This window comes from Heteronotia binoei, chromosome 3 (genome assembly GCF_032191835.1).
Source record: "Heteronotia binoei isolate CCM8104 ecotype False Entrance Well chromosome 3, APGP_CSIRO_Hbin_v1, whole genome shotgun sequence".
Classification (NCBI taxonomy): Eukaryota; Metazoa; Chordata; class Lepidosauria; order Squamata; family Gekkonidae; genus Heteronotia; species Heteronotia binoei.
The window spans coordinates 24,670,359-24,689,897 of record NC_083225.1 but is presented as its reverse complement, the minus strand read 5'-3'; the positions used below and the strand labels follow the sequence as shown (position 1 = coordinate 24,689,897).

The window sequence follows — 19,539 nt, the reverse complement described above, 5'->3', positions numbered from 1 at the left end:
CACACACATCCGGCTTAACTAGTCCAGGGATAAGGGGGCCAAGACTGTCACTATTGCAGGAGACCCACTCTTCTGGCTATCTGGGGTAGTAGCAGTTGAAAATATGGGATGGGGGGGTAACCATAGAGATTTTGAGGATTGCTATAATGTCACAGCAGCACATGATGCCACTTCCAGTATAACATGACTGGAAGTGATGGTGCAGTGACATCTAGCTCTGCCCCCAAAAGCTCCCAGGAAGAGTGGTACTGGAAAGATGTGAGAAGGGATGGAAGAAAGAAGGTACAGAAATAAGATCACCTTCCCCAACTCCAAGTCCAGGAATTCTGTTATTTTTAAGGAGGTAATGTATATTCTCCTGAATGTTTAGTTTTATGTCACGAGTCGCAGTCCAAGTGCTTTCAGTTTCATATAATATTTTGTCATGTGCTTTGTTTCACTGTAGGTTGCAGTTGAGGTCTTTGGCCTTGTTCAGCAGTTGCTTCCTTCTGTAGCAGTTCTGAATCAGAAATATGCCCCTCCTGCCTTCAACCCTAATCAGTCTACAGACAGTACCACAGGAAACCAGCCAGAACAAGGGCTCTCTGCTTGCACTACCTCTAACCACTATGCTGTCATTGAATGTGAACATCCCTACAAACCAGCTTGTATTACCCACTACAAGGTAGGCATTAATTTTTGACTGCAGACTTACTTAAAATTTGTTTTGTGCAATGCTTAGTCCTGGTGCAAAGTAGTTTTTTTAAGGGTGAGACTATGACAACTGCCTTTATTGGCATAACAGCATAGACATGCAGAACCAGCAAGGAGGAAAACATCAATTACCCCAGCATTTGGAACATTTATCTTTTAGAAGCACAATAGAGAAATTTAGCCACAGTTTCAGTGATCTCAGGGTTATAAGTGGATAATAGGAAGAGAGCCTTAGAGTCATCAGATTGTCCTTCAAGATTATGGAGAAGAGGTTCTAAGTAAGCAGCACAAATATCACAGTAAAATGCACAGTGCAAGGGAACATGTTCAGTACTTTCTATCTCACTTGAGCCACAAGCACAATACATGTTTGGAGTATGGAATTTTCTTAAACCTTCCATACAGTACAGCAGAGAAAGGTCAGACTAGATGTTACAACTTTTAACAAGCTGAGGCTGTAGGCAGGAGCTGTGGGGAACTGCGGGGGCCTGATTCTACTTGGACTAGGGGGAGGAGGAGTGGCTTGTGCCCCTCCATCTCATTTTCTTGAGCCAAAATAGCCCCGACTTGCAGTTCCAGAATGGGGCAAATAACATCTCATGGGGCTATTTTGGCTCAGAAAAACTTGCTGAAAGTCATAAAGTCTAGTTTTGTGCTTAGTTTGTTTTGTCACCTGCTTTAGATCCTGTATTGAAGGCCGAGCTAGATGTGACCCAGGAGATCAGAGATTAGGGCATCCTGCAGGTTTTTTATAGTATAGTGGGTTCTGAGGCATTCAAGAGGCGAGGTGGTAGTGATAACAAGCTCTTTACTGAGTACAGCATGGTAGGTGGCTGCCCAAACTCAACTGGCGAACGGGGCCTGCTGGGCCAACTATATACAACACTGGGTTCCCGCACTAGCACATTATTGGGTCATTCAAACCAGCAGGGGCCTGTGGTTAGAGCAGGGCAGTTTGGATTTGGATCCTACTGCCCATTGTTCCTAAGTCCCCAAGCTCAGTCCTTCAGGCTCCAATGAGCCGGGCAGGAGAACATCATTGATGACACATAACATTGATTCTCATACATATTTTTAAGAAGACTAAAAGCCGCTATGAATCCAGATTTGGGCCATAACACTGGGGGAGAGAGCTTTAGCTAAGCTTTTGGCTCCCTGTCTTTTTCTTGGTCTTTGTTGCTTCCCAGAACTGCTTGCCTTGCAGTGGAAAACATACTGTATGTTTCTTTTTTCAAGCAAAATGACAATTTAGGAGGTAGAACTAGGTTTGTGAAAGTGTAATTGGTGTGTGTGGGGGGATAAATTCTGTCATCCCCATCGCCACCACAGTCCCTGTCCAAATCTCCACACTCATCTTGCAGCTGCTTTTTAAACCTTTTGGAAAATGTCAGAGAACTGAAACATGGATTTCCTCCACCTATTTTATTTTTAAGAGGTTGTGAATACAGCACATACAAGTTGGAATATATTAGCAGCAATTATGTGGTGCTATATTATATATAGCTGCACTGTAAACATCAGGAATTGGTTTAAATATGTGGTCATATTACAGTGCAGGATACTAATACTGTACAATTCATGGATGTTATATTGCATAAATAGTAATGTATTTCCAGATTTTTTTCAAGCCTCCAGCTCAGACAGTTCTAGATATTTGTTGATCTGTATAGCATAAATAACCAGATCATATTGCTCATAAATAACCAGATTATATTTGGTGACCTGTACAGCATAAATAACCAGATAATATTGCTTCAGTTGAGGTTTTGTAATAAACAAAACTAGCATTTGCTACTAGAGAGATTGTAAAATTTATTATGAGGGTGGGGCTTTGCATTGTATCTTATTTTAGGAACAGATCATGCAGTGTTGGTTCCATGGCTTGTGAAGATCTCTTAAACAGCTGCTGCCAAATTATAACTAAAAGACCTATGTCTAAATGTTGGGGACATTTTGTTGGTCAAAAGCCTGCAGTGCGAATTCCCATTAGGACTTTCACACATAATTAAGAGATATAGATCAATTTGCACCCTCCCCCTTCACACAGCAATCCTACTAATCAAATCCAAGGATAACATGGATGTCTGTGTACTGTGTTCATTTGTTTTTTACATAGGAACATTGGTACTTCTTCAGAGTAGCAGAACGTAACACTGTTGCTAGGACATGAACAGATTTCCCCAAAGACTCTGCAGCTCAGAAGTACTTTAACTTGTGCTTGATACTGGATCCTGTTCATTCTTATCCAGAAAAAAGTCCATGTTCTGTTACTCTTTGGAAAAACATGTTAACTTCTGTGCTCCTGCTTTTGTTCAGGTGACTTTTCCAGAATGTGTTAGGTGGATGACAATAGAGTTTGACCCTCAGTGTGGAACAGCTCAGTCAGAAGATGTTCTTCGTTTGCTCATTCCTGCCCGAATTCTCCTGAACTCAGGATTTGGACCAAAGCAGACTTCTGTCCATGAAAACCTTAACTCTTGGATAGAACTGAAGAAGTTCTCAGGCTCATCTGGATGGCCTACTATGGTCTTAGTGCTGCCTGGTAAATACAAATGACTTTTTAAAATTATTCATAGTGACGGGTCAGCATTAACCTACAGTTTTAGAAAAGCAATTCTCTGGGATCAACCAGATGAAAAAAAAAATTGAATCATGAATGTGAGATTCCAAGTGAAACACGTGGCATGGTTATATCAAGAAGCAATGATTAAGTATCTGAAATAATAATTGCATCATCTGCATCTTAGGCAAGCGGCACTGTTCTGGTGGAGAAATCAGCAGGAAGGGGTGGCACTGCTCCTCCAGGTTGTGTGAGTTTGCTTGCCCTCTTCCTTGAGCGGGGGGCAAGCAAAGCTCTTTTAGATTGGCTCTAGAAAGTTCTGAACATTGCTGAGCAGGAAAGTTCTGTTCATGCAACTGCACTCAAAGAACATCAGTTAAGGATTATCCTGGTCTGGGCCAAGTCCTTACATGTTAATTACTGCATAGATCATGTAGAAAACTGAAAAAGAAAGTGATGGATAAGGTCCGTGTCTGATTTCTACAGGTAAGCACAAAAGGCTGAGTACAAATTACAGGTAGACTGCACATCTGCTTTTAGGGAGAATTGGGATAAGAATCCTTTTTTATGTCTCTGTTAAATGCAGTATGTCATTTTAGGTAATGAAGCACTCTTCTCGCTTGAAACTGCATCGGACTACGTGAAAGATGAGAAGGCTACTTTCTATGGTTTCAAATGCTTTGCTATTGGTTATGAATTTAGTCCAGGACCTGATGAAGTAAGTTTTTTAAGTGTAGCAGCCTTTGAAACAATCATATGAATACTCCATCCATTGCACTGACTGTTGTTCCTCCAGGCCAGCAATGGGAATGTTAATCCCATTGTAATTGAAACATTTCTGCATAATAGATAAACTTCATTGTTTGAAGTGACTATTTCAATTTCTTTTCCAGTGTTTTCTGTCTTTAAAATGCCAGTAGGGATATATCACTAGTTTCACTTATTTGATAAACCACATGGCTATTAGGGCCTTGCTGCTGAGAAAGGGAGCTTGTATGTGAGACAGACTTCGCTTGTCTAATCCCTTTACCCATTTCCTGGCATTCCAGTTCCCGCCATTGCATTGCCCTTTTCCATTTACAAAGGCACTGACCCCACATCTTTTTTACCGTTCCATGTAGCTTACAACTTCATTTTAGTGTCTCGTCCCTGTACCCCCTTACATCTTCCCAAAACAAACGATCCATGAGTTGCAGAGATTGTTTCAGAGGGCCACAAGAAAAATTTAGAATTTGAAGTTGCTTTCAAAAAGTTATACATTTTATTTAAGTAATTTTAGTTGAAAGAATATGAGTCCATAAAATGAAAGGGGAAAACGTATTTTTGTTCTCTTTGTTTTAAGGGTATCATTCAACTTGAGAAAGAGCTGGCCAATCTCGGAGGAGCATGTGCTGCAGCTTTGATGAAAAAAGACCTGGCGCTTCCCATTGGTATATGTCCTTTAAAGGGGAGTGGGCTGACCCTTATTTGTAGAACTCAGGGGTGGAATTCTAGCAGCTCCTTTGCATATTAGGCCATACCTCCCTGATGTAGCCAATCCTCCAAGAGCTTACAAGGCTCTTTTTTGTAAGCTCTTAGAGGATTGGCTACGTCAAGGGGTTGCGGCCTAATATGCAAAGCAGCTGCTGCTAGAATTCCACCCCTGGTAGAACTCATCACACAGTTGTAGGATCTGCTTTGGGGGAAGGCATATTATGTTAAAGATCACGGTCACAATCCATCTGGTATTGACTCCTGTGGCACCTTAGAGACGAACAAGAGTTTCAAGGTATAAACTTTTGAGAGCCAAACTCTCGTTAATCTCTGAGGTGCCACTGGACTCAAATCTAGGACCGATTCCCCACTCGGCTTGTTCCAGCGCTGGAGCTCTTCCCTCCCCCGACACTCCCGTCTGATTTTGCACAAGCTGCCATGAGGCTGAGACTCGCCCCGCCTCTTTCCCAGGGCAAGCAGAAACCGGTTTTCAGAGGATCTTGCTTGCCATGGGAAAGAGGCATGGCAAGTCACAGCCCCGGGGCAGCTTGTGTGAAATCAGACGGAAGCCTGGGGGGGGGGGGAGCTCCGACACTGGAACGAGCCTAATGGGGAATTGGTCTAGCTGTTTTACTGCAGACCAGCATGGCTGCCCTCTGAAAGTAGTCACAATCCATTTTGGGGCATGCTTAGGGACTTCTGCATACTCATCAGGGCTGCGTCAGACTCTGCAGATTAGCTTCAGACAAAAGTGACCGTTTCTACCAATCCCCCCTTTCCACTGCAAAAGCCCCTTTGTGTCATTCCACAGGCCCTCCTGTTTCCCAGGAGCAGCAATTGATGGTCATCAGAGGGCTGCAGTGGGAGGCAGGAAATTTCCAGTCTGCTGCTGGAAACTGTAGTCTGTATCCTCCCCTGTGAGGAGCATTCAGTGATGCCACACCACAAACTGCTTTGGGAAATCTCCTGAGTGTCAGTAGTGACTTGTCTGCAGAGCACAGAATTGCTTATCTGGTGAAAAACCAAAAGTCCTGCTTTACCGATAAAGTACTTAGTTGTGCTGTTCCCTGGTCTATGGTCAGTGTGGGTATAATCTCCCAATTAGTGCAGCTGGTTTAATCCCTTTCAAGATGTTAACAGAGAATTATTTTAATTGCATCATGTAAGTTCACAGTATTTTTTTCCTGAAGCTTCTGTGCTGTATAAATGATGCTTATTAAGCTTGGAAGAGGGTCTTTCGTATCTTCCCTAGAACCTTTTAATTTCATAGCAGTCTTTATTATTTATTCCTTGCTTTGGGGTTTGTTAGCATTAGTTGGTGGGTATCTTCCAGGGTTAAGGAGCCAGAATTTCATGTTGGACTGCTCAGGTTTGTACTGTTAAAAATTATACTCAGGCAAGAACCACCTGACAGTTGAAAAATGTGTGTATATAGGGAGCTTCAGTAAAGGGAAAAAACAGTATTCTTTAAGGTCTGCAATTAAGATGACATCACAATACTGTGTACTGTTTGGTCAACAGGCAACGAATTTGAAGAAGATCTCGAGATACTTGAAGAGGCCGCTCTGCAGGTAGACGATTGCTGCTGCCCTCACAAGACATATTTTTTGAGATGCCTTGCTAATTGGCAGAACTGCACACAGCGGGAAGATGGTTTAATTGCTCAGGAAATTGTTTCGTAGAGTTGATTAATGTCTGTGCCCAAAGTAATAGAATGTCTCAAGGGAAATGAGGGTCACTATAACTGGAGGCGAGGTCTTTATGCCACAAGGAGAGAGAATGAGATCTGCTGTCTTGAAGTCCTCAGCTGGGCTATACTGGCCACTGATGGTATCCTCCAGCTTCTTTGAGTACTTTGTATACCCTTGAACTCCTTCGTAAACCCTTTTTTCCCCTATAGTTCTTTGTAAAACCCTTTGTCCCTACAGGCTAGAAACCCACTCTTGAAATTTCAATTAATTTTTTTATAACCCTGGAGATCCATCAATATCTAGATTGCTCAAAATCTGTAATTTGCAACAGTTGCTTTTTAACAGCATCTTGAAACATAAAGGGGAGGGGGGACCTAACCTTTTGATGTGTTGGAACACAGTCGTAGTTCGCTTAAATGCAATGCAATATGTTTGTACTTGAGTACTAACGTTTTATGTTTTCCAAATGACTGTTCAAATAAGATGGACTGTTTTCTAGTGAATGGTCATGGTAGCTTGAACCTGAGAGCCTGCAGACTCACCCGTACTTTTTGGTCTATCTTACCCAAAATCTTTACCGCCCCCCCTTCCCCCATATGTACTATCTTACCGTCTCATGTTATTGCAGAGCTTTTTGTTTACAAGACTGAACATTATACCTGCAGTGGTTTTGCAAGGAAGGTTTTTGAATAGGCCCTGTGCTGATAGAATCTGCTCTTGTGACCTTAGACATCCTTTCATGACATCCTTTCATGCTCTGCTGGAAGCAGATGTTTTGAGGTTATGAGGAATTACTATATTAAGCCTTTATTCACCCGATCATCCCTCTTTTGCTCAGTGATAAGGATCTTAAGATCACTCTAGCAGTTGCAAAATTCATCTCAGTCTTTTAGCCTTTGCATAAAAAAAAGAAAAGAAATGTCTTCTGCTGCTCAAGATTTGTGAATTAATGAGCTTCTAAGGGTACAAAAGGGAGGAAAAGGAAAGTGAATGGCCATCAGTACATGCAGCAGTCTGGTTTTTCTCTTTACCTGCACCTTGAAGTTTAATTTTGAAAGAGTCCAAGTTCAAATTCTCCATCTGTTAACTGTAGTGGACACACAAATGAGACTGTGTGTTTCACCTGCACAAGCATGTATACCAGGGTTGGCCAAACTGTGGCTTAGGAGCCACATGTGGCTCTTTCGCACATATTGTTTGGCTCTTGAAGCTTCCACCACCCTGTCAATTGGCTTGGAGAAGGCCAAACCAGCAAGTGGTTTGGGGAATGCATTTAAAGTTAAAGTTGGTTTCTTTCCACCTCTCCTTCCCTCCCCCTCCTTCCTTCCTTCCTTCCTGCCTTCCTTCCTGCCTCCCTCCCTCCCTTCCTTCCTTCCTTCCTTCCTTCCTTCCTTCCTTCCTTCCTTCCTTCCTTCCTTCCTTCCTTCCTTCCTTCCTTCCTTCCTTCCTTCCTTCCTTCCTTCCACATTTGACATTCACGCCTTGTAGCTCTCTAACAGCTGACGTTTAGTCAAAGTACCTCTTACATTGAGCAAGTTTGGCTACCCCTGATATATACCAACCATACAATTGCTGCCTGCAAGAAAGTTACAGCTTCTCTTCCTTGAGTTATACCCTGTAGGCAAATTGAGTAGTGGAACCTTGTGGTCATATGAAAAGTTCTGTAAAGCAGCTGATCTAGAAAGTCCTGACTTTAATGCCCTTGTTTATCTCAGAAAAAGAAAATTTTAATGTAATTTATAATCTTCACTTCCAAATGACTCACAGTGGGAGTATATGTCTCTCCTTTCATTCTCAGCCAGCCCCGTGAGGCAGCTTAAGACTGTGTGGTAGGAACTGAGTCAGAGTTTTCAATCCAGGTTTCCCTGGTCAAAATTGGGCATTCTGTCCACTGCATCACCTGCTTTTCTTGTTGGCCAAATATGACTGCTTGGATGTTTGCATGGATTCTAGGACACTGGAGTTCATTTGTCAAAACTGGAGTTCCTCCATAAGACACAGCTCTATGCATCCTCCCTGCATGCACACACCCACATTATGTAATTATTTATGTCATACTGATTGGTTCTGCACAGCCCCAATAAGTTTTACATGCCTAACTTAATGTGTGAACCCCTTGCAGGGTGATGTGTAGTTTAAACTATCCTGAGCTTTTGAGATTTACTGCTAGTTGATAAAGATTCCACTCAAAAGGTAGTATATTACATTTATTCCTTTTTAGGAGGACTGTGAAAATAAGTTTCAGCCTGGCTTTTGAGCTGTTGAATTGATTGCTGGGGTTTAAAATGTGGTTTAGCCATTCCACAAAAAAACCCTTTAAGATTTTTGGTGCTTTCAGGCTTGGGATGGGAATGTTTTGTAATGGGATTGTTGTATTTTGTAAATGTTAGCCACTTCGGGGTGGGGGGGGGGCTTATAATAGGCAGGATATGTATTTTAAAAATTCAGTTAAAATGTTTGGATTCGCTATGTTTTTAAAAGCAATGCATGTTTAGAAACAAAATTTTCATCTCTGACCAGGTTTGTAAATCACACTGTGGCATCCTGGGAAAAGGTTTAGCACTGTCACATTCACCAACTATCCTGGAGGCACTTGAAGGAACTCTCCCGCTGCAAGTACAAAGCAACGAACAGTCATTTTTGGAAGATTTTATTTCCTGTGTACCAGGATCAAGTGGTGGACGACTCGCAAGGTACTTTAATTGGTTTGCTGCTATCCATGACCCCAACTGTTACGGTTGTTTTGAACAGAGAAATGTAGCATCCGAATGCTCTTGTTTCTAGAGTATTTTTTGTCTGCTTTACTTATATACTTTACTTTGAAAAATGCATTTTGCTCTTGCTTCCTTGTCTTTCAATTTTTAATCAGCACAGGAAAAGACAAAGACGCACCATTTTGATCAAGATTTTTTTAAAAAAACATTCTTTTCATTAAGTAGTGCCACTGTTCATTGTTTCCTGAACGAAATCATAGATGTATCAGGCAGGTGTCATCCTTGGTGCATACGGACAGCAATCTTTTATTTTAATGCTCATGTCGCTAGAAAGCACTGATGCAAAAAGATAAAATACTGTAGTATTTTACTATAAAAATAAAATACGTTTCTCTTCTGATAACTTTATTTTTTTTTCTTGGCGTTAATATACAAATCGTCTTATTCTGGATTCTGTTTTGTCGCAAGAGATTTAATCCCCACAGAGCGCGAAGGAACAGAGAGTGGTACATGATTTCTTTGTTTTTGGTTTCCAGGTGGCTTCAGCCAGATTCCTATGCAGATCCCCAGAAAACATCCTTGATTCTGAACAAAGATGATATTCGGTGTGGTTGGCCAACTGTGATTACGGTGCAGACCAAAGACCAGTATGGTGATGTTGTTCATGTGCCCAATATGAAGGTAATAGACTGTAAATTTAAAAATACACTCTACTAGCAGTCAAAAAATATGCCGACTTAAAGAACTCCTGGAGGGCAAATATCCTGCAGTTACTCTTAAAATAACTATATTTGGTTCGTTTGCCTTTAGGATGAGAAAATTACTAGTAGCTTAAAATACCAGAGTACGTTTGTTTTAATGGCCATTTCTGCATATTTTTCAATTTTAATAATGTTATAATACTTTTATCATGTTTTTACAGATAGTTATTATGGATATGTATAGTTATCCCTTTTGTTTAAGATGTTGGCTTTTGCTGTAAATAAAATCTATCTACATGTATTTTCATTTTAATGAACTGAACAAATATGCATTCTTACATTTGCTGGTATACTTTTTTGAGTAACTTGACACATAGAGGGTGTTTTTTTTAAAAAAAAATATATATACCGTTTTTGAAGTGCTGCTTTATTTAAGGCTGGCTCCCATCATTAAATTTTATATCATTTGGATCACAGCTTGGCCCATAGTAATTTAATTTATCCTTTAGATGGAGATCCCTGTTGGTGCTAGAATACCTTTAGAGCATTTCTTTAACTCTTTCACGTATGGGCAGAAAATATATTCTAGCTTACGTATCTTTAAACTGTTAGTACCTTGCAGAAGTCATATAAGGGCTTTAAAAACAGACTTTTGATAGAATATTACAGCTCAGGCTTACAGCTTGACTGGATGTTTTTGTGGAAGAGCTTCTCACATTCACATTGGAGGCTTTACCTGCTGTTGAGGAAACTTGAGTCATCTAAGAAGGGAAATTTAGCAGCTGTCCAAATGTGTGGCCTGACCTTTGATTTCATGCCCTTTTCCTCTATGAATAGGGCTGAGTGAAGATGGGCTACTGACTATTGCACAGAACCTTTTGAAAAAGAATCGAATATATTTGCAAAGTACTTTTGGCTACTGCTGGGTCTTTTTTTTTTTTTTTGCTTTAATATGTTTTTACTTGTTCTTATTAAAAATTTGGCAGGTGGAAGTCAAGGCAATTCCTGTTTCCCAGAAGAAAACTTCCTTGCAGCAAGAACAGGCAAAAAAACTCCAACGGATACCAGGCAGTCCCGCAGGTGCTGCTGCTGTTGCCTGCACTGATCTGACATTTGGAGGACTTCCTTCTCCCAAATTGGATGCTTCCTATGAACCGATGATAGTCAAAGAAGCCCGTTACATAGCGATTACAATGATGAAGGTACAAGAGTTTTGAATACTAATTGGATTGATAAGGGAACTCCAGAAGAAACCAGAACTGCCAGTCTTGTGCCAAAAATGCTTCTTTTTGATGTGGATTTCCATTCGTGTCTCTAAAGACTTCACTCATTTTGTGTGGGAACCCTGCTGATGAAAATCTAACTGAAGCAGAATGTTACAAGAGAGAGAGGATGGTGGATGATGGTGTTACCTTGTAACGCCTTAACAAAATTAAAGTCAGGGGTCCCCATTGTGGTACCTGTGGGCACCATTGTGCCAACCAAATGTTTAAGAAACTGGCTGGAGCCAAGTGTGGCTTTTGCATAGCAAAGGTTCTGATTAGCCATTGGCAGATGTGTGGAGTTCCAGCAGGAGCTCCTTTGCATATTTGGCCACACACCCCTGATATAGCCAATCCTTCAACAGCTTACAAGGTTCTTTTTTGTAAGCTTGTGGAGGATTGGCTACTTCAGGGGGTGTGGCCTAATATGTAAAGGAGCTCCTGCTAAAATTCCACCTCTGGCCATTGGACATTGGATTAAAAAGAAAATCTGCTTTGGCAGCAGCTGCCACAACAATTAAGGGATCTTCACTGTGTGACTGAATGTAAGCTGCATATCCGTAAAGCAGAACCACTGTTTAAACTCAACTGAATCAGAAAGATAAACTATCACCCAATCCCAAGTGCTCCATAATAACTGTATTGCCACAATAGCAAGTTATAGTAATGCAGTTACAAGGATAATAAAAAAATCTTACATCATACACAATGTCCAGTGTCTTTCCTGACCATAATAGAACAATAATAGTGTAGATATATCAGTTCCAAAGACTTCAATCTAAAATTCCTTGAAAGTTTCTTCTCTTCTGTGCCAAAAAACGAAGCAAAGGGAAGCGGTTTCAGTAGATGGACCTTCTTAGCCTGCAGCTTCATATGCCCCCAATGAGGGCTTCATATACTATTCCTTAAATAACTTGTCAGTTGAAGCACCGGTCCGAATAAATTTCAGGGATAAGAATTCCAACACTCTCCTTTTATGTTCTGTTATGGACATGAAAGACACCAGACATTGTATATGATATAAAATATTGATTATTCTTGGAATTCCATTACTACAACTTGAATTCGTGGCAATATAGTTATTATTGAACACTTTGGATTGTGCAACACAGTTTATCTTTCTGAATGTAAGCTGCAACAGTCACTTTGTGGCAGGCTCCACTTCTTGCGTCTGCCATTTGTTCCTGTGCCAGCATGCTCTGTAAGAATTCCAAGGTGCCTGGAGGCACAGAGGTCGGGGCTCCCTGGTTGAAGTGAATCATTGCTTGTTGACATTTTCAGGAAGCATGCCAATGTTTAATCAAAAAAGTTGCAGTTCGGTCTGTTTATGTGAGGGTTCAGATACAAAAACATGCTGTATAACAATAACAGTTGACCAATAAAATAAAGTAGGAGTCAAGTTGCACCTTTAAGACCAACAAAATTTTATTATCTGATGTCTGATGAAGTGTACTTCTAGCACACGAAAGCTTACATTCTGAATAAAACTTGGTTGTTAGGGTTTGTAGAATCTTTCGGGCTCAAGTGCCATGTTCTACTGGAGAAAGTTTTCCTTCCAGACGTTTCATTCTCAGCTGCGGAGAACATCCTCAGTGGCGCTGCAGCCGGAGCAGGCGCTCTGACCTTCTTGGCTGCTGTGCATTGAGTGGGGCCAGGGCTGCAACAGCAGCCAAGAAGGCACAGCAGCCAAGAAGGTCAGAGCGCCTGCTCCGGCTGCAACGCCATTGAGGATGTTCTCCGCAGCTGAGAACGAAACGTCTGGAAGGAAAACTTTCTCTAGTAGAACATGGCACTTGAGCCCGAAAGATTCTACAAACCCTAATGATGTTACCAGCCGTGAAAACCTGAAGTCTTTGATAAAACTTTGTTGGTTTTAAAAGTGCAACATGATTCCTACTTTGTTCTACTGCTTCAGACCAACACGGCTGCCCACCTGGATCTTTCTACAATAAAATAAAGTTAGAGTCCAGTGGCTGCTAGTAGACTGACACTTCTTCAGAATAAAGCTTTGTTGGTCTTAAAGGTGCCTCTGGACTCTAACCTTATTCGAGTACTTCAGACCAACATAGCTACCCACCTGGATCTGTCTTCATGGTTGACCAATAAATTCATTTTTAGAGTGGAGCAACTTATTCCATGTCAGATTTTTTATCTGAGAATCAAGATACACTTGTTCCATCGGTGTTAAAACATACTCTATTTTGGGATGCTTATTACTTTCAGGTATATGAAAATTATTCATTTGAAGAATTACGCTTTGCTTCACCAACACCTAAAAGGTAATAATTTTGCACGCTTTTTAACGCGTAAGCATAATTTTATCTTCTGTATATTTTAATTGTTTTCACATGTGTGTGACTTTGTGGAATAGTGGTTAAGTTCTTATCGGTGGTGTTCAGACTTCAGTGCTTCAGCATCTAGGAAAAAGTAGTTATCAGGAAAAATTTCAGTTTATTTGGGAAGCTATAGCTAAATTTGTAGTATAGTGGCTGATCCTTCTCGTGAATTCACTCTTGCATTCTATATATGCAGCATATCTCCTGTTAAATGCCAGCTTCCTCAGTTCCATTTCCTCCATTTTCCTAATTTGATTTCGACACCCTCTACAATCACTTCTAATTTGTGAAGGTGGGGGGAAGTAGAAGGTCCAGTCTTACATATACAGGGACTTTTTTGTAGCAGGAATTCCTTTGTATATTAGACCATACCCCCCTGAAGTAGCCAATCCTCCAAGGGCTTACATGGCTCTTAGTACAGGGCCTACTGTAAGCTCCAGGAGGATTGGCTACATCAGGGGTATGTGGCTTAATATGCAAAGGAGTTCCTGCTACAAAAAAAAGCCCAGGATATTCAGCATTTTCTTTGATATGTTCCTTCACTGCACAAGTCTTAGGTCGTAGCAGAAGCTTATCATGAACTAATGCAAAGTTGATTTGTCAGAAATAAAACAGTGGTTATTGTGGGACCAGTGTTCCCTCTAAGCTGAGTCAGAATGAACTAGCTCACAGCTAGCTCCAGCTCAAATATTTTTGTCTTCGCTCAGGAAGAATGGCCCCGGAGCAAACTAATTTATGCAGTAGCCAAATTGTTCAATCACAACTTTAATGCCAGTAGCACACGAAGCAGAATTTTTGCCCCCAACACTCCGTAGCTTAGAGGGAACATTGTGGGGACACAACATATTCTGATATTCTTTGTTTAAAATGCTTGGGCAGAAGAAATTGTATTATCCAGCTTTCATTTTTAATTTAAAAATATTTTGTCATTTAGATTTTTGAGGCATAAGCTGAAGGCTTAGATTTAATGTTGTAGCAATATGTGGTCAGTTGTGACTTCCATTATTCCTTTTCCCCCCTAGACCAAGTGAAAACATGTTAATAAGAGTTAACAATGATGGTACTTATTGTGCTAACTGGACTCCTGGAGCAGTTGGTCTCTACACCATTCATGTTACGATTGATGGCATTGAAATAGGTAATGTTAATTTTGCTGCTTCTTATATAGCCTCAAGCTGTTAGTTTTAAATTCTTCATAGCAGCCTGCTTGGATAGAGGATTTAAATTTGGAGGATAGTTTTTGAACCATGACTATCCGTTCATTGCCACTTCTTTCTTCTTCTTCAGAACCGTTTCAGCTTAATCCCTGCTCTGCAGGGTTACCTTTGTCCTTCACAACTGTTTCTTTTACAGATGCAGGACTAGAAGTCAAAGTAAAAGACCCCCCAAAAGGAATGATACCTCCAGGAACTCAGTTGGTTAAACCAAAAACAGAACCCTTACCAAACAAGGTATGAGAACTAAAGTCCTCTCTTTATGATTAAACTGGTAATTAGTGTATGCAAATACGTGAGCATTAGCTAATAAATTTGAACTCCTTCTTTGATAATGAGCCGTATTTAGGGGTGGAACACCAGCTACATATGAAGAAGGCCCCAGGTGGACCTTTTCGGGAGGGGACGTGACTCAGTGGGAAAGCCTCTGCTTCAGGGCTTTTTTTGTAGTGGGAACTCCTTTGCATATTAGGTCACAGACACTCTGATGTAGCCAATCCTCCTGGAGCTTACAGTAGGCCCTGCACTAAGAGCCCTGTAGGGGTGTGGCCTAATAAGCAAAGGAATTCCTGCTACAAAAAAAGTCCTGCTCTGCTTCATACGTGGAAGGTCCCAACTGGCATCTCCAGTTGAAAAGATCAAGTAAGGAGGTGTTGCGAAAGGCCTCTGCCTGGAGAGCCACAGACAGTCGAATGGACAGTAGTGTCCTTGATGTACCAATATTCTGATTCCGTATACGACACTCGATGTGTTCAGTCTGCTGCATTTCAGGTAAGGAGGATCTCCAGTAGAGCTGGTCTAGAAATAACCCCAGCTGTCTGAGATTCATTGCTGGTCAGTTTATATAGAACCTGGCTATATTTATAATACATAAATACATTATTTATATAATATAAATTTTTATATTCTGAGAGAATTAATAAAACAGATTTTTAAAAGAATTGTTCCTTGTTAGGGATTTTCACTTTGGGATCACTTCCATGTATCATCAGAGGGTTTTTTCCCATGTTTTTTTTAATATCAGCAATTGACATATTGTATATAGAATCATAATGTTACAGCAATCTGATTGTAAGATTCTCTGAATTTCCAGGTTGGTTTTTTAAAATTTTTAAATTTTTAAAGTTTCTAGCCCCTTATTGAAATTTGGCAGATGGAAGTTAAGGCAATTAGGGGTTCCCGGGTTACTTCTGAAGTTCCCTTACCCATCCAAGATACAAGGGAAAAGACATATCTCTATAATGAAAAGAGCTGCAGATGTATTTTTTTTCTTGCCAATTATGAAGTAAAAAAATACCAGGTTCCAATGCTAGGGTTATGTGAGTAATTTAAAGGTTAAGCTCCAGTATATCAGAATTAATTCATATTTTAATAGCCACGGCACGGTTAGTCATAGCCTCACACTGGGTACATTAAACATGCACCCACATTAGAAACCTGTTATCAAAGGCTGTAGGAAACATTCATATTATGCAAAATCGCTTATAATTCATACGACATATCTTATGACCAATATGAAAGACACGTAGTGCCTGTTTGGTACCCTTTACTCACTTTTCTTTCTGAAAATGACATCATTCCACAGAACCAATATTATAGAAACTTCATTTATTTTTGAGAGTCCTATGCTTATGTATATCATGCAATAAAGAATTTTTTTTTTAAAGATGTGTATTTTTAAAAAAGCTGAGGATTTAGAGGAAGCAATAGATAGATCATTATAGTACTGTAACAATACTGTATTTTTTAAAAGAAGAAAAGAAAATGTCCCTTAGTAGCAGGAGACTAGGGCAAGAAGATGACATTGATGTGGGCGAGGAGGGGAAGATCTGGACTTTCTTGTCGACATGGGTTCCACCATGGCACTGCTGTTACCTTCTATAAAACATCGCATGGAGGCATATATGGTAAAGATTGCTGGAAAGTGGAGGGGAGAGAGGGGCCGTGGCTCAATGGAAGAGCCTCTGCTTTGCAAGCGGAAGTTCCCAGGTTCGATCCCCCACATCTCCAGTTAAAAGGACAAAGCAGTAAATGATGAGAAAGACCTTTGCCCGAGACCCTGGAGAGCTGCTGCCAGTCTAAGTAGATAATACTGACTTTGATGGACCAAGGTCTGATTCAGTGCAAGGCAGCTTCATGTGCTCATGTAAGACCCAGAAGGAACATTGATGCAATACTCTACTTGGGAAAGCAGGCTACTAGGCTACTGCGAACAACCTGTGCACCCATACAGAGTCCATACAAAATAAACAGTAAAACAGATGTATTAAGTGTTTGCCTTGGAGATTTGTTAGGCGGTTTTAAGCAGCAGAAATCTGTTGTGGTGACCAGCACCCTGTCCCTGCCCTCCCCAGATTGTTTCTGTCTTCCAGGCCTTTTCATATATTATACAGTTGCAAGCTTTTAAATCAATAGAAGTTGAGACTAGCAAACAAGCTGGGATTATGAATGGGTTTTCCAAACTCCTTTCGTCTTTTGCCCTTTATGTCTTTTCTTAAAGAGTTGTCCAGGGTGTCTTATGGGAAAAGATAGTTATGGTGAAATTAAGAAGATCCGCGTGAAATTTCTAGGTTGGCTTTTTTTCCACAGTAGTCTGGCCAAACTGGACATTTGTTTCTTTTCTTTCCCAAGCTCGTGCTATGCTGCCAGGTTGGCCCTGATTCCTGGTAGTGCAGGAAGGAGCAGGCAAAGCCTGTGTCAGTCACCTCCCAGACTCAGGTTGCTGGGTCTGGGCTAAGCCACAAGAGTGTTCCTAGTCACTCTTTCTGAACCTAGCTTACCTTATGCGTTTGGTGTGGGAAGCACCACCTGTGCACCTAAAAACCCAATATGTGGGTTGCGTTTAATCATTTACAAATGGAAGCACTGGAAAACACACCCACTGGAAAGGTGTTATTGCATGTGGCCTTGACTGTACGTGTACCCAAATGTGTGTTTTTGTGTGTGTGCTGCACTGTTGTTGTGTCCTCTGTCTTCCATGCTCTTTAAGGTCATTCCAGGCAACACTGGTTTGCTGCTGGTTGGTAATCCTGTTTGGGTTTAAATAATGGGCCTGTTCTGTAAGTGGTTGTGTGTATAAATGTGCCATCAAGTTTGCAGCCCTCTTTTGATGACCCCAGCAAGGGCTTTCAAGGCAAGCTAGAAGCAAAGGTGGTTTGCAGTTTGCCCACCTCTGCAGTCTTCCTTGGTGATCCCCCTTCCAAGTGCAGACCCTTCTTAGCTTCTGAGATCTGACAAGAGTGGGCTATATGCTGCCTACCCTTCTGGAAGTGGTTATACTGTCCCTTCCAAGGACCAGGTTCATAGTTTGGAGATGATCAATACCTACATTCAAGAATTGCTGGTTTCTTCCACAGTGCATAGTGTTTTTTAGTGTTTCATCTTGTGTGTCAGCTGTAACCTTTCCTTGGGAAGTAAGGTTGGGCCTCTGTAATCCATGCTCTGGTCACATCTAAGATGGGTTACTGTAATGCGATCTTTTGAAAGACTGTTCAAAAATTCATTTGGTACAAAATTGCACCAGCCTGGTGGTTGTCGGGTGTTGTTACAGAGGTTGCATCACCTCTGTGTTAAATGAAATTCACAGTTTGCCTGTTAGCTTCCAGGCAAAGTTCAAAGTGCTGTTCCTTACCCAGGAAGCCCTAAGTGTCTTAGGACCAGGGTACTTGAAGAACTGGTGTGGCAGCCATCCCTAAAAGTACCGCCTCTCCTCCAGGGCTCTGAACCAATCCTTGTGATTTAGGCTTCTTGCAGCTCCAGGTGATTGTCATCCAATCAGAGCCCATAGAACTCCACTGGAAGTGGGGGGGGGGGGTGGCCCAGCCTCAGCCTTAAGAAGGAGGAAGAAACCTTTTTTCTTTTCTTTTTGATTTATAATAATTAATTGATTTATTTATTTATTATTATGAAGTACCAGTGTGTTAAGAGCCCTCTGACGCAGAGTGGTAAAGCTGCAGTACTGCAGTCGGAGCCCTCTGCTCACAACCTGAGTTCGATCCCAGCGAAAGCTGGGTTCAGGTAGCCGGCTCAGGTTGACTCAGCCTTCCATCCTTCCAAGGTCGGTCAAATGAGTACCCAGCTTGCTGGGGGGAAAGTGTAGATGACTGAGGAAGGCAATGGCAAACCACCCCATAAAAAGTCTGGCGTGAAAATGTTGTGAAAGCGACATCACCCCAGAGTTGAAAACGACTGGTACTTGCACAGGGTACCTTTACCTTTTTACCAATGTGTTAGTTTTTTATTGTTATTATGACTAATGTTGTAAACTGCTCTGAGCCTGCCTCTGTGGGGAGGGCGGGGTATAAATTTAATAAACTAAACTAACTTTTTTCCTTTTGAATGGGAATTTTGTGGCTCTGGAAAGAAGTGTCAGCTTAGCCAAACTTTTATTTGGCTTTCTAGTTAGGATTTGGGGGTCAGCGTAGGGAAGAAAGCATCCTGTTAAGGAACCTTCATTCCTTACTGGTGTAACTGCAGTGGTGTGGGTGCTCTGTGAGAGAAAAAGAGCAGTGTTGAACCTGCCGAGAGAAAGGGGAATTAAATCTCCCTTTGGGTTATTTACTTTATTTAAGCACCAGTTTCACTTTATATATCTAAGTTACCCAACATCATATTTACCCCATTAAATACTTATTAAATACTTTATTTTCGGTTAAATAAACCTTTGTTCTGCGTCTCCATCTGTGTCTTGTCTCTCCAATAAAAAAAATCTAAGGAAGCATGGGGTCTCTGTTTACCTCACACATAAGTACAGCTTGGTCTAGCAGGTTTCCAAATACAAGATCTTTATGGAGCTTATAGCTTGCATGTTAGCAGTGCTTAATTTAAAGATGTTCTCCCTCTTTTTATTTGATTGTGGGTGGTTGTGGGGGTATAAAGAATCTATAGGAGAGGCC

At 41.1% G+C, this 19,539-nt stretch overlaps 1 protein-coding gene across 1 annotated transcript in view; it reads left to right on the top strand.

The window, feature by feature from the left end:
* The window catches only part of MYCBP2 (MYC binding protein 2), a 218,300-nt gene that overhangs the window by 98,285 nt on the left and 100,476 nt on the right, over positions 1 to 19,539 (top strand). Inside the window, exons 40-50 of the mRNA XM_060233596.1 lie at positions 446 to 664; positions 3,010 to 3,235; positions 3,853 to 3,971; positions 4,596 to 4,683; positions 6,248 to 6,297; positions 8,938 to 9,110; positions 9,668 to 9,812; positions 10,819 to 11,034; positions 13,318 to 13,373; positions 14,453 to 14,568; positions 14,784 to 14,881. Coding sequence (XP_060089579.1) covers positions 446 to 664; positions 3,010 to 3,235; positions 3,853 to 3,971; positions 4,596 to 4,683; positions 6,248 to 6,297; positions 8,938 to 9,110; positions 9,668 to 9,812; positions 10,819 to 11,034; positions 13,318 to 13,373; positions 14,453 to 14,568; positions 14,784 to 14,881 — 1,506 coding nt within the window. The remainder of the gene's footprint in view (positions 1 to 445; positions 665 to 3,009; positions 3,236 to 3,852; positions 3,972 to 4,595; positions 4,684 to 6,247; positions 6,298 to 8,937; positions 9,111 to 9,667; positions 9,813 to 10,818; positions 11,035 to 13,317; positions 13,374 to 14,452; positions 14,569 to 14,783; positions 14,882 to 19,539) is intronic.